The sequence below is a fragment of the Neodiprion lecontei genome, chromosome 2, assembly GCF_021901455.1.
Source record: "Neodiprion lecontei isolate iyNeoLeco1 chromosome 2, iyNeoLeco1.1, whole genome shotgun sequence".
Lineage (NCBI taxonomy): Eukaryota > Metazoa > Arthropoda > Insecta > Hymenoptera > Diprionidae > Neodiprion > Neodiprion lecontei.
This window is the reverse complement of record NC_060261.1, coordinates 2,943,951-2,958,243: the sequence shown is the minus strand read 5'-3', so window position 1 is coordinate 2,958,243 and position 14,293 is coordinate 2,943,951. Positions and strand designations below refer to the sequence as shown.

At 42.6% G+C, this 14,293-nt stretch overlaps 1 protein-coding gene across 2 annotated transcripts in view; it reads left to right on the top strand.

The window, feature by feature from the left end:
* The first annotated feature begins 663 nt into the window (after window positions 1–663).
* The window catches only part of LOC107220161 (discoidin domain-containing receptor 2), a 36,775-nt gene continuing 23,145 nt past the window's right edge, over window positions 664–14,293 (top strand). For both annotated transcript variants that reach the window (XM_046731470.1, XM_015658630.2), the window contains exons 1-2: window positions 664–1,120; window positions 7,895–8,001. In XM_046731470.1, the coding sequence (XP_046587426.1) occupies window positions 7,901–8,001 (101 nt within the window). In that variant the 5' untranslated portion in view covers window positions 664–1,120; window positions 7,895–7,900. The remainder of the gene's footprint in view (window positions 1,121–7,894; window positions 8,002–14,293) is intronic.

Genomic DNA, 14,293 nt, shown 5'->3' with positions numbered 1-14,293 from the left:
GACATGGTGAGATTCGATAAATTCAGTGTATCTTGTAATTTTATCTTATCTTAACAGATCTTCGATTCACGACTCATGTAGGCACGATTTAGTTTGAACATGAATAATTTCACTTTCTGCGGAAATTGCAGAAAAGGGTTAAAAAAAAAAAAAAGAAAAAAAAAACGTCGCTCAGTGTGAAATGAAATTGCAAATTTAAACCATTATCAGTCACTTTCCAAAATTGAGAACTTAAAATAGAGATAAATATAGAATCATATACATTTCAATGCGTGTCAGCTATCCGAGGTTGATTTTAAATCAATCACTAAAGGTTTTCTTTTTCTCCGTTCTTAGTTCTCTGAAAAGCTGTCACCGGAATCCCTGTCGAGACGAGTATTATAAGAAAAACCGTTCATAAGTGATGAGAAAATCGCGGTGTAACATCGAGCTTTCAAGCCAAAAATGAGCTTGCGATTTCTGTCCTGTTCACCTCGAGTTTCGTAGAGGTCGAATTTGACTCTTCGCAGCTTTTCCGAGGGCTGGACCCAGAGGCTGGGACCATGCGTGCGCTCACGAAGCGCATCTGCGCAGGCGGTGCCGCGTCGGCCGGGCAGGTGAGGATTGCGAGCGCGGTTTAAAATCGATGGTACTCTAAGGTTGGCGCTCAGTCGGCGAGAGAGCTTCGCGCGCGTCGCTCGCCTTCGTTCCGGTGTGATAGCCGGTACCGAAATCGCGCCGTTTCGCATCCGGCGCTGCGAAAACAACCGAGAATAACAAGTCGCTAAGCGTCCCAAATGGCAACAAAGACTCTGGAGAAATACCGGGTGCGAAAAATGTCCGGAAATCGCGAGATCACAGGGGATTAATGCCGGAAGTGATACGGCGGCAACGATCATACCGGGTTTTATTAGCATGGGAAAAAGCCCCTCGAGCCTCGGTGAAGCTTTCGGATTTCACTCTCTGCGGAGCTTGCGGGATTCTTTGTCGGACACTGAACGTTTCGCTTCGACGTGTCGTTGTAAGAGTTCTTGTTATGTGAATTATTGTGCCCCGGCGGGAGCTTTCGAGAGCTTTCAGACGATATTCTGACTACGGGAAAGCTCACGACGAAGACGACTGGAAGACGGCCACAAATTTGGTGAGTACGTGTAATACTGCGAGGACATTTTGTCGTTCGACAAAAAATCGTGCCCCGTTGCCGTAAGCTCGATGATCGAAGTTAAGGGTTGATTGTCGAATCTCTTGGAACTGAAGCTTCCAGATTTCAATCTCTGGAAAATTTTCAGGATTGTTTATCGAACACTAACCGTTTCGCCTCATCCTGTCGTGGTAAGAGTTCTTAATATATGAATTTTCGTGGGCTTCTCAGAGCTTTCGAGAGCTTGCAGACGATATTCCGAATCCTGAAAAGCTCAAGACGAAAATGACTCGAAATCAGTCTCAGGTTCAGTGAGAACGTTTAATAATGCAAAGGAAGTTTTTTTCCCGAACAAAAAACTGCGCCCCGACGCCGCAAGCTCGGTGATCAAAGTCAAGGGTTGATTGTCGAATCGCTTGAATCCGTGAATTCGTTTCGTTCTATACCTACATGCGCGACGAATCGAGGGTGGAATCGACAAATTATCGAAGGGTGTGAGCTGCGTGTGTGATAAATGGGGGGCGGAAATGTGGGCGATGCGTGTTTCGCCTGGGCAATGTTATCGGTTACACGCCTCGACGATATGAGCTTTCGCGACAACGACGACGACGACGACGACGACTTCCAAAACTCTCCACAGGTAGTTCTTTGCCGGGGGTTTTATATTCGCGTTTCAAAAGTGCGACCCACGCATTCTGAGACCCCTCGCAAATCGCGTTACACAAAGGGATGGATACACGAAGCTTTATCTCGTCGCGAAATAAACCCGCTGCCTCTACGAGCACCCAGAAACTTTAATACGGAGGTTTCAATTCGCGTGCGTTCGTAAACGTCGTGCACTCTTGGAGTGGCAAATGTTCCCGGAGCTTTTTTTTTTTTTTTTTTTTCAACACGGAAAACTTTGCATCGGCAATGGTAACCAATTCAACCCTCGGAGCTTTTTATTCATGGGGAAGTTTTTTATTCGCTATGTACGACGAAATTTAGTCTCGGATAACCTACAATTGCAGGATTACCATTTCACTTCGTGAAAAAAAATTTCCCCACCCCCCCCCCCCCACCCTCTCCTGCCGCGAGCTTTTGTCGTTGGGATAAACACGAAATAACCGCGGGGAGTCTGCAAGCTCCAAGCCCCGTGTACCTGTTTCTTTCGTTGTTTATTTATTTTGGCAATATCACGGATAAAACTTTGAACAATCCTGCCGCAGCGGATCCTTGAAAATTTCCACGGTGGAAAATTAAAGAGGAAAGAAAAACATCGTTGTTTTGTACGCGAAGTCACTGTCCATGATTTAACGTACATAGGTGTGTAATACAGTGGTTTTTTTTTTAACTCTTATTTTTCTCTAATGTACCCTTCGAAAAGTTAGTTCTTAGCCTCAAACGAAGCCACGCAAAAGCGGAACTCGTTGGCAAAATTCTATAAGGTGCCTCATCTGGTTTTAATTTTTCAAACACTCTAACCGAAATATCTCGAAAACTATACAAGTGGGGAAGCCGTTCTCGGTTTTATTTTGTAGATAATCAAATTTTCTATAAAAAAAAAAAAAGGTTGAGACTACTTTACACTCAAATGTTCACCTCGTATTCGATACGAACGTTTAAAGTTGAGTGCATGGAATAAACGAATGAAGATGCTTATTACCTTGTGAATTTTTGTCTCACTCGTCTTCTAAGCTGATACAAATAATGTCAGATAGTAATCACGATCTGGTTTAAAGAACATTTGATTATCTACAAAACGAAACCAATAAATTGCCGATCTAAACGTTAAACGGCCCGAAAAATTCGTGTCTAGTTACCTAAAAAGTGAAAACGAAGACATCGAACATTGTTATTTAGCCTCGACTAATTTCCTCTGTTACTCATATTCTCAAAAATTCTATAAATCGATGCATCGAACGAATCTGAAGAACGAAACAATACCTGTAACCGCAATATTTTAGAAAATAATCAACCAACCCCCCTAAAATGAAAAATCAGAGTTAAAATTGAAAAAAACCGGTGTTTATATGGGCCGTGCCAATATTCACTTGCATGAGGTGAAATAGGAATGCCCCGTATTCCGAGGTTGGTTTGCAATTACCGCGGTAGAGCGAAATTAAACATCGAGCTAACGACGGCCGGTGTGTATTAGTTGCCTGCCCATGGAAGTTCGCGCTAAATTTTTTCCTCCCTCCCCTCCAATTTCTCTATTTTTTATTTTTTCCTGAAAATAGGAAGCAGAAAAAACCGCGCAGCATGCAAAAGTGATGAAAGCGTGAGATTCTTTTTTCCTTAATTTCGCTCACGGTGAGTACGAGTATCTTATATTAAGGGCAGTGGCAGCAGCAGCTGCATATATATGCGAGACTCGTTGCTACCCTGAACTGGTTAATGGAATCCCTTCTCGGGACGCGACTGTCACCTTGCAGCCATGATGCATTTTCCGGTGCAGAGACTGCATCGTGTAAGAGGGACATATGCCATGACGTTTCCGCAAATCGCATCGACGGCTTTACGTGCAGGGGTGAAAGGGCTGAGTCATCGGGCAGGTATTAGCTCCGAGTTGTGTAGCAAATAAATCGATAGGCGTTTGGAGAAGGACGTGGTGGTGGTGGTGGAGGAGGAGGAGGAGGAGGAGGAGGAGGAGGAAAGAGAAGATAGCCAGGCGGGCGGTAAATTTCATTTAGAAAGTTCGTCCGGTCCTCGGATGACCCATGGGAGTGCTAGGAAATTGCGAATCTAAGCTGAGCAGCAGCTTCGGATTGGCTCAGTGTCGACAAATTAACGCCCAATCAAGCCTCGGTAAATTTAGATTCCCGTTTTATCGCCGACTGGCCTCGAGAATCGCGTGCTGCACTCGCCTCGGAAACCGGCGAACGACGACGTTGACAAAAATTACCCAACCCGTGCCGTGCGAGGCCTTCTTCTTGCCGTCTAAACGGCGATTAAATCAAGAGGAGGGTGGATAAAGAAAGCCGGATGTCACCGCGGCTCTGGATAATAATTACCGCACCTACATCAACCGCGTTGAAAAGATAAAGGACATAAAGGGAAACAGTCCTATCGGGTTAACCCGTACCGGAATAATCTCGTTTCACTTCCAAAAACCATTTTGGAAAGCTCGAAATTTCTCCCTGCTACCGAGAGCACGGTTTTTTACCCAGAAGGATCTAAAATGGACGAATTTCGTTTCCTCGGACGTGTCAACGTTGTCAAAGAGTAACTCGAAACCGTGCTTTTTCACTGTGCTTATTCTAAACACACGATTACTGAACGCGGCTTAAGCGTCGGTAAAGAAGGCCGCCTTCTTTGTCGCCCTTTCTCATATCCACCAATCACCATTACACACTTACGGACGATGAAATAATCGTTTCTTCTCGCCTGTCAGACACGTCAGACTTATAGACGAACTCGAGAAGCACGACGTGTGGTATAGAATCGCGCAAACGAGGAGGTGTAAGCGGCGTCAGGAACGCCTTTGTTGCTCGAGCCAAACTGGCTATTAGTGGAAATAGTCGAATCGATCGCGGCTCATCCACACGTATATCCTGCACCAACTCCGGAGGTTCGATAAAAAAAAAAAAAAAAACTCGCTCGATTTACCACCACGATGTCTGTACCCGTGATATATATATAATACAGACGTGTAAAATATAGAAGAATATATTTCATCGGTTCTTTTTCTCGTCTCGACTCAATTTCGTAACTGAAGCATGCAGATGGCGGTGAAGAAGCAGCCCCTTCATCACGGAGTTGAAAACAAACCGTAAGAAATATTTTTTGGCCGTACTTTTCATAGCTTTGATCAAAATTTTGTCATGTATTTTTTTTTTTTTTTTATTCTGTAAAATGATTTCTTCGTCTTTCATAAAACTTTTCGCAGCAATTTTCTTAGAATAAACCGTATCGGAATGCTTACTTCGATCGATGTAGTTTTGTATAGACGATTGTAGAATAGTGTCTGAACTTATTTTTTTTTGTTTTTTAAAAACAAAAAGCAACTCGAACAAGTTGATGAATTTTCCAATTTGACTCATTTACACAACCAAATAGTAAGGAATGAAAACAGAAACGTTATTTCGTTGAGTCGAAACAGGGAAAAGCCATGAGATTTTTGTATGTCAAATTGAGTGGGCACGCGTCCCGATTAAATTTTCAATAAAACCAAATGTTTAAAAAAATCGTAGTGTAATGAAACTACAAAATTCATCGTATCCGAGCTTTGAAAATGGTTGTGTGTAAGTGTCTGTATGCGTAGGGGAACAGAGGAATACCGAAAGAGAAGCGAAACAGAAAAAGTTAAACGGAAGTGGTGCAGAGTAAATAGGGATGTATTAGCGAGCTTGGTGTACGAGGGGTACGTACGGGGTGGGTACTCTGGGCCGTTAGAGGGCTTAACGGAGGTGCAGGGAAGTCGAGAGGACGGGTGAGGGAGAAAGAGAGAATGAGAGAGAGGGTGGGACTTAGGGGGAGGTAAAAATGAGAAGGGAGGGAGTCGTGACAGTGACGGATGAAAGCGGAGAAAGGCATTCCACCCCCTGCCTCACCCTGTTATGGTGGTACATAATTTACAACGCTCGACGATGCAGACCGCTCGCTAAACTCCAACGTTCTCCACTTCTCTTCCTTCTCCCTTCTTATTCTCAGATCGCGGGCCGCTTATATATTCCATCACGTTCTCTCGTCCCGAGAAAGGCGAGATAAAAATACCTAACAATCTTCACGTACCGATATATGTTTCCCCAAAATTGGGATACGGATCAACAACGCCTCACACGTCAGCGATAACCCGTCTGCTTTTACAATTTTCGTGTAAGACGTTGGTTGCAAATTTTACTTGATACTGTTGGGACGATTTTTGAAAAGCTTCTTAAGCACCGTGGAATACAAGCGAAAACATCTCGTGATCATTGGAATTATTAAATTTAACCATCGTGATGCAATGTTGTGCTAGATTATATCGCGCAAACGAGTAATTCGGATTCATTGTCGGTTCACAATTAATTAAGGAAACGGAGATCTGACCTGATTTATAAGTCCCGACGATATTTCGCAGACAAACTTAACAACGAACAAGAGTGCTTTTTGCGCATCGTTCCACGGCTCTTAATATATACTCGAGATGAGATTCGAGTTTTTACCGTCAACTCGGAGAGACGGTTCCTTTTAATTAGACGGAATAAGAGCAGGCTCGTGGTCTCGTTCGAAAAGCTATCATCTCGCGGAACGTGCAAAGAGACGAACTCCTCGCTAGTTTCCTTGACCCGGTTTCCGCATCCTGGCAGGAGCTGGACTCGATTATATTGTTATAGGTATCCGGTGATTTCAACGCCAGGAAGCCTGATCCTGCGTAGATAAATATATACATATAACATATGCTCTGGACCGATTTATGAATAAAGTCTGCGACCTTGAATCGTCGCCCCGCACATGCAGACGGCGTCCATCATACCTCGAATCTTATCGCATCGCGAAAAACGGTTTTCTCCCGCAAGGTGGAAAGGAAATGAAAAAGAAGAGTAGGTAGGTGGTTGAAGATTGCGCGGCTGACTCGTGCATGTGTCAAACCCCGTATCTCGCATCTCGAGCTTTTGGTCTGCAGGGCAGAAGAAGAAGAAGAAGAAGAAGCATCCCGTTTATACCAAGGCTGCAACACACTTTGCGCAAACGGGAAGCCGTTATCGCGACGGAAGTGAGCGAGCGCAACCCCGTGGAAAGCGAGAAAGAGCAAGCCATCAGCCGAGAAGGGTTCTGTCCTATGTACCTGCGATAAGTCGAAACTGCGGGGGTAGCCGCGATAATGTGCGGAGGGAGTTCTGCTCTGCAACGGTTTGCAGAACAACTCGATCCTCCTCCGCGTCGTCGTCCTTATTGTGCAATTTCGAAAAGAGAAGAAATCCGCGAGCAAAAATCCCGAGGCGCTCCTCTCGGAATCAGTTGTTTGATCGTAGCTGAACCGTGCAGCATGTAGACGTTCGACCTCCGAATGACCTCTGGTCCATTCCAACGGATGACCAGAGGCCAAAACGCGTTGAATACAGCAGCAAGGAGAATTCTGGATACAGATTCCTGCACCGACATTTTACCGACACTTCCAGAACGTTTGAGAAATGAGCCAGAGTGAGGATATCCCCCAACCGTTGAAAATTGTAGAAATGTTTGTAAAATGTCGGTAAAGTGTCGGTAAGGTGTCGGTAAGTGTCGGTATAAGGTCGGTGCAGGAATCTGTATCCAGAACTCTCATTGCTAGTCTACTGCGGCGTCATAACGAGAGAAGAGTTAATGGGAAGGAGCATATTGTGCCCTCGGAGAAACTGTTGTCTTTACTCTCACTAGACTTATGGACACCTCGTATAATATACGCTTCGGGCAAAACGTGCGCACGTGTCTCGGATGCGAAGAGAACCTGCGAATCTGGATTCCGTGCATTTGTTTTCTTTTTTTTTTTTTCTTTTACCGGGTGGTTTTCCCACCGCAGCGTAAATTAGGATGAGAGGAGAGTAGAGGCTTCTATTTATCCTGCATCGATCGGCAGCTGCAATGACGACGCCTGATTTACACCGTGTTTTGGAATCCGCACATGGATGAATTAACACGAATTGCCGCAGAGGTACTTCGTGCTACTCGTGCATAATTAGCAAAGTTTGGAACTGAAACCGCCATGACTAAACTGCAGCTCCCTTCACTCCGGTACATTATAGGTATATCATGAAGGTAGTCGCGGAATCTGCCCTCTGGGATGAAACTGAGCTTATCTCTGTGATGTGACACTCCTGTTCTTTTTTATAGGTTCACATGAGACCGAGTCAAAGGAGACAATTCGTCGGGCAGGATGAAGGCCACGCTTATTTTTCAGCTGATATGGATTGGCGAACATGTCGCGTCGTTCACAATGGGTAAGTAGAGAAACTAAAATTGTGTTTAGATGTATCATAAACACATGATTGCGATCCATGTTTCGATTGATCAATGTATGGATCTGATGATCGAATCTCTGATATGTCATACCTGACTCTTTTCAGCCCTTTACGTTCTTCTTCTTCTTCTTCTTTTTCTCCGTGTTTTATATCCGAGCTCGATATATCAGGGAATATATAGTAAAACGATGAACAGCAGTTGGTTTTTTTTATGTTCGTAATACACGCACGAGAAGAGAAACGATATAAACTGCGGGTGGACGCGAAAGAGGGATTCATCCCCCTCGTACAGTCTAGGCGATACCGAGAAGGATGTCGCGCGTGTTTATCCAGCTCCTTTTGACAACCGGTTCATCTTTTTCTCGTCTCTTTAATATCTCCTCTACTCGCTTTTTTCTCGCTTGTTTGTTTTTGTTTCCTGTCACATCTCAGTCCAATGGTACAACAAATATCGCTCACGTGTGTTGGTTCACTTTGCCGAGTTTCAGCCAAGATTCGCTCTCTGGTGTAAACCGCGCTTTGAAGTGTAGGCATAAGTTCCTTGCAGAATTAAGCAAGAGGAAAATGATCGAAATTCACTTAGCAGCTGTCATGTTATACTATTTGTGGATGAGCGTTGGTTTTCACCGGACGCTTTGCTCCACTGAATTGCTGTTGGCGTTGCCGTTGCAATCGTAATTGAACGGCTTACCTAAATGACGAAAGTAGAATCCCATCAATAATGGACGGCTGAGCCCGACGCCGAACCAAACGAACCGTTTCCCCGAATCGATGCCGAGATTTCTACCGGCGTATCTCTCTCTCTCTCTCTCTCTCTCTCTCTGTGGATGTGAATCATTCCTGCAAGCCCTCGCACCACGTGCTAAAGCTCAATAAACCGTTAATAGGTTACGCATCTCGTCCCCCAACATCCAACGGGTATCCCAAGCACAAAATATAGGTCAACGATCTGCCAAATATTGATGAAGGAGTGAAAAAGCATTCTCGGTTTGAAAAAATATTAACTTCTCTTTTCAACAATGATTTCAATTTAAAACAATTCATATATATACGAGTACAGTATAGTAGTTCTGGAACCTTTGGAAATATCCCAATTGCCACGTTAACTGAAACGACCTTTGAGTATCGTTCCTGTAGCAACCTTTGATAACGATGATAATAGTGTTTTGTTTAAATACTCTGAAACCCTCCCCCACCCAACTTGGAAAATTGTTGAACCGGGCAAGCATGTATTCATAAAAAAGTGGGATCGAATCAGTCCTGCAACGACGCAAAAGAGCGTCATCAACGCCTGTGTGAAGAGGTGAAGGAACAGGAGCGTCGTTACCTGCAACTCTTCGAAGGGCTAAACGGAAGAGCTTGCGGCAGTCGTTGGAGGGAGAATACGGGGGATGGCGAAGGTTCCCTCGTTACGGTAAATGGCAGATCCTCTCGGTGAGTAAACAGTTGTACACAAAGGAATACGGAGAAGGGCATGGCAGGCAGCGAGACTCGAGACGCTCCGAGTGTCCTCCGACCCGTCAGCGACCTCTGCGACCTCCGGGACGTCGCGACGTCGCATCCCGTCATGCAGCTCATCCTAGATATAATTAGCTATAGAGAGCTGGCCCCCTTTCATTTTCCGGCTAGGTGGAAGGATCTTCCAGTCATCGGCTTGTATCGATCAAACTCGTGTTTCTCCGCTTTCATTCTCTCGCGATGATTCGCTTGAATTCACTTCGCCAAAATTAAAGTCCACCCTACATAGCAGAGGAGTCCAATTGTCAACGGTTGGTTTAGTGCTTCGTGGACTTTTCTAAGACGTTACGTTTTCATTCGTCATATACCGGAACGATATCTTGAAACTTGAAAATCAACCGCGCACGCGCCAAATAACTCAATCTCATTGGTCGGCGAAATCTTCCCGCACCGATATTCTTGTCTGCGATGCAGGTGAACCAACCTACGCAAAATTTGTACATTTGAATTCTCAAAGAGCGTAAGCATTAAATTCCGACCGTTCTTTGAAGAATCAACTTTCCGACCCAATAACAAATCCTTCCCAAACTTTTCCGAGTCACTGCCTCGATTATTTGAGATTCTAACCTCGGAAATTCGTATCAAGTACATCGCCGCCAGAATCAGTTTGACAGCCGAAAACACGGGATGGCAAGCCTGCACGAACAGCCGATAAAATTCGCGCATGCGCAGTTGATTCTCAAGTTTCAAGAGATTGTCCCGGTATTTAAACTCTACGATAAGTGCGTCGCTGCTCTTTTCATTCCTCATTCACACATCCGTCCAAGTATATCATAAAGACGTACGCGATATCGTTTAAGCAAAAAAAAAAATAATCAAAGATAAATTAAAACGTACTAACAAAACGGACGAGTCGTGATGTGAAACAATTTCGACAAGACCGAAGAACGTTCTTTACAACGTGCCAAGTTTATACACGCAACGTATTATAATAACTCCTAATAACACCTCTTGAATTTTCTCGGTAAATAACAACCAACCCTTCATATTTCTAAGTTTTTTCGCCCGATGCTCCTTCCCCAAAACGCAGTCTAGACTTTAGACTCTAGAGTCTAGACCTGCGAGCGTGAGATTATACCTTTGAGGTAAACACCTGTTTCCACGGCGCATGCCGGGTACATTTGTTAAATTATTTGAATTACATGCCCCGAAACGATCGAAGCAACGCATTCGTGTATTGTCAGAGAACAATATTAGGACTGCAGGCTTCTGGCTTACGATTAGCCTCTTGCTAGGCGTTTGCTTCGGTTCGCTGATACGAAATGCGATCATGCTGAAATGGATTTTGCAATTTAGGTACCAGACTGCAGTGCTACACATAGATACGACTCTGTGTGTATGATGGCTGAATAGATGCAGACAATATAATTAATCAGGCTGTATCCGCCTGATTAAACTGCAGATCGTCGAACAAGTTAAATAAATTGCTTATTTCCTCATTATTTTAAGGATTGATTAACAATTTTTTACTAACCTTACCTCTCACGATAAACCAAAATGCGTGAAATGACTAGGAACTTATCAATGCCAGTCGCAATATCGTTTCTATCGAATATGTTTCATTTATCTTTCTTTTTCTTTTTTTTTTGTTAATTCTTTGTTGAACCTGTAGCCTGAAAGTCACGAACGTATGTTGGAATTAAATTTAATAATCAAGCATCAACCCGTTGCATGTGAGAATTATAAATGATATAAATATATCAAACATCGCGCTAATCCAAAAATTCACGATTCGTCGTATCTCTACGCGGGTAAAGAATTGTAATCGTGCAGTATTTTGACTTACCGACTGAGACTCGGATATCTGACCACCATAATCAAGCACGCGTTAACACGCGAGGTGCGTTTTTTTTTTTTTTTTTTTTTTTATCAACAATATTATCTTATCGTGCGTACCTACGATTTGATAAATATATACATGTATAAATGTGCTTACGCACGGTCATAATTCCCAAAATACAACGTAAAATGTACCCGACAAAAATATGTATAATCTATCGCATTCCTTACTCCGCATTGATCTGATAATTTGACGAATTTTCATCGTAGACTCGACTTGATCTACGAATCGCTTGACAAGATAATTGTTTACACATGACGTATATACGAACAGGGAATACCGTTGAATATTGTTGTATATATATGATTTTTCGCAAACTGAATTTTCCACAAAATTCCTTTGGAAGAGACTTTCCATAATCTCAGGAATCATTTCCAATTTTTTTTTTTTTTTTTCTCTCTTTCCCTTTCACTTTGTTCTTTTTACCAACGAATGTATTCGGCTTTTCCTGTGGATATTAAATTTACCTCTACAAACAGGTATTATTCCACATATATACATATATTATATAATATCATACTTATACGTACCTACCGAGTTCCCCGTTCATTCGTAAAAGCGAAAAATTTCGTTTGACAAAATCCCCGTGACGTGTAAAATTGTAGACGCGAAAAAAACCTACAACGAGTTTAAACGCACACCGACTGACAAACTTTTCGCTTTCGAACGGTATGAATAATTGATGATACCCGTGTGTGTTGGCCAACCAAGTTCGATAAATATTTGTCATAATAAGCAGCTTGTCTTGCAACGTTCCAATACACAAAGTTGCTTCATAGCTTGCGTTAAAAAAAACATTGTACGTACCTGTAATATCAATTTCGCTGAGTATTCAACGTTTTTCTACATCAATGTCAATATTAAATACATAATTGCTGTGAATATTACTCGCTGCGGTTCGTATTTCTTTTCTACTTTTATTTTATTTTTATTTTTTTTTTTATTATTCGAAATAAAAATATACAGTGTATACGAGCCACAGCTGCTCGATTTACAACCGACACAAAGACTTCCTCCAAGCTTTGTGCCTACTTTACTTCATATTTCTCGCGCTCTCCGACTCCGAACGTCAATTTATCACAGGCTCGTTACAGTCCTCGATTCGCTTTTACCTTACATGTACACCGAACGATAACTGGATAAATGAATGATAAAAAATGCAGTATAGAAACTCAGCCAGGGTCGAAACTCGATGCGTACGTGTCTGATCGGTGGGCACGAATTCGAACGTGCTGCACGGTATTTCCGCTAACGAGACAGGTCATCTATTATTTTCCCCTCCCTTCCACCTTCCCCCGTCCGGTTCGAAAAAAGAAAAACGGTGAAATATATAGATAAACGAAAAAAAAAAAATAAATAAAAAAATAAAAACAAACAAATCTGTACACCGATCACGCCAATCTGAACATCATACGTCGGTTTATCATTCTAATCGCGATGTGGGTAATACAGGTAGGTACATATTTTCGTACAGACAGCTGTCGCAGTCGATTTTTCGTTTTTCCAACCCCCGTATACATATATATGTATATACAGTATACATAATATATATATATATATATATATAACACACATCTAGATGTACGTGAAAAGATATGTATGTAAATCGGCGACGATCGCGTCGATCCCTCGTTTCTAAATAACACTTTTTAACCCTTGTCTTGGCAGGGGGTGTAAAATCGCATGTCTCCCGCCGCCTTTCAAGGGACACAAAAATGAACGGTATAACCTGTCGTCTGTCGACTTATGTCAGACTTAAGATCATATTTCATCCCGGCTATGATTTATTTTTATTATACTCGCGGATACGTAATGCGCGTATTGTAGATACGTTCAGGATTGATGTAAAAATAAGGTAGAGACTTTTTCGAATGCCTGATTGATCGAAAACTAGAGGGAACAAACGGATTTATATATATATGGAGAGAAAAAAGAATAATATCAAATTTGAAATTTCGAACTGAAAATTCAGATTCGTGATTAACGATTTTAAGGCCTTTGGATTTTTTTTATTTTTAACTACTGTAACGGATACACCGTTGCAAATTTTGGAAGTTTGATCTTCGATTCGTTATCGGTGACCCAAAAAACCTCCGCCTACCGATTTCTACGAAAATCGGAATATTTTTAGATTTCTTTCCATCGTATTGGATCGCCATTTTGAATTTCGCAATCTGACTTCAGATTCGTGATCAGCCATCCAACGAACCGAGGAGTACCAATTTTCATCAAAATCCAAATGTTTTTAGTTTTTTCAGCATATCGAACACGCGAAATTTAAATTTTGCAAATCTGACCTTAGGTTCGCGATTAGTGACCGAAAAAACCTCACGGTATCAATTTTCATTCATTCATTCTCAAGATATCTTCACTTTTACTTGAATTCTTGAAACCTTGTTACTTAAATAATTGAAAAAGCACCGAATCGATCAAATCCAAAATCCAATCAGTTCCAAGTTTGGAAAATTCGCGTCGTTTGATACCAAAATCATCGAAATCCTGTAACTCGTTACCAAAATATCGTCGAACAAAAAAATTGATGACATACGTCCATCCGAAAATAATTGGAGGTGATTTTCTAAACTTCAAAACGTGAAGATCCAGTGAATAAAGCTCAACTTTTTATTTTCGGGGTGATTACAATGACTTTCTTCTTTGCTCCGTTTCTCAACAGAGAAACTGGAAGTTGAAAAAAATATAGCAGCGATTGATCCGTGTTTCAAATTCCGCGACGGGTTGATAAGAAGAATCTATTCCTGGATCGCGAAGCGACGAACCGCGCGTTTTCACCCTGCATGCGTGACTCGGGCTGCCGGTGCATAATGCAGCATTATTCTCGCCTGGTCGGTGCCACCCCTGCGAACCTCTGCCAAGCACAATGCACCCCTTGGAAGAGGCTGCCGACAGCCTTCC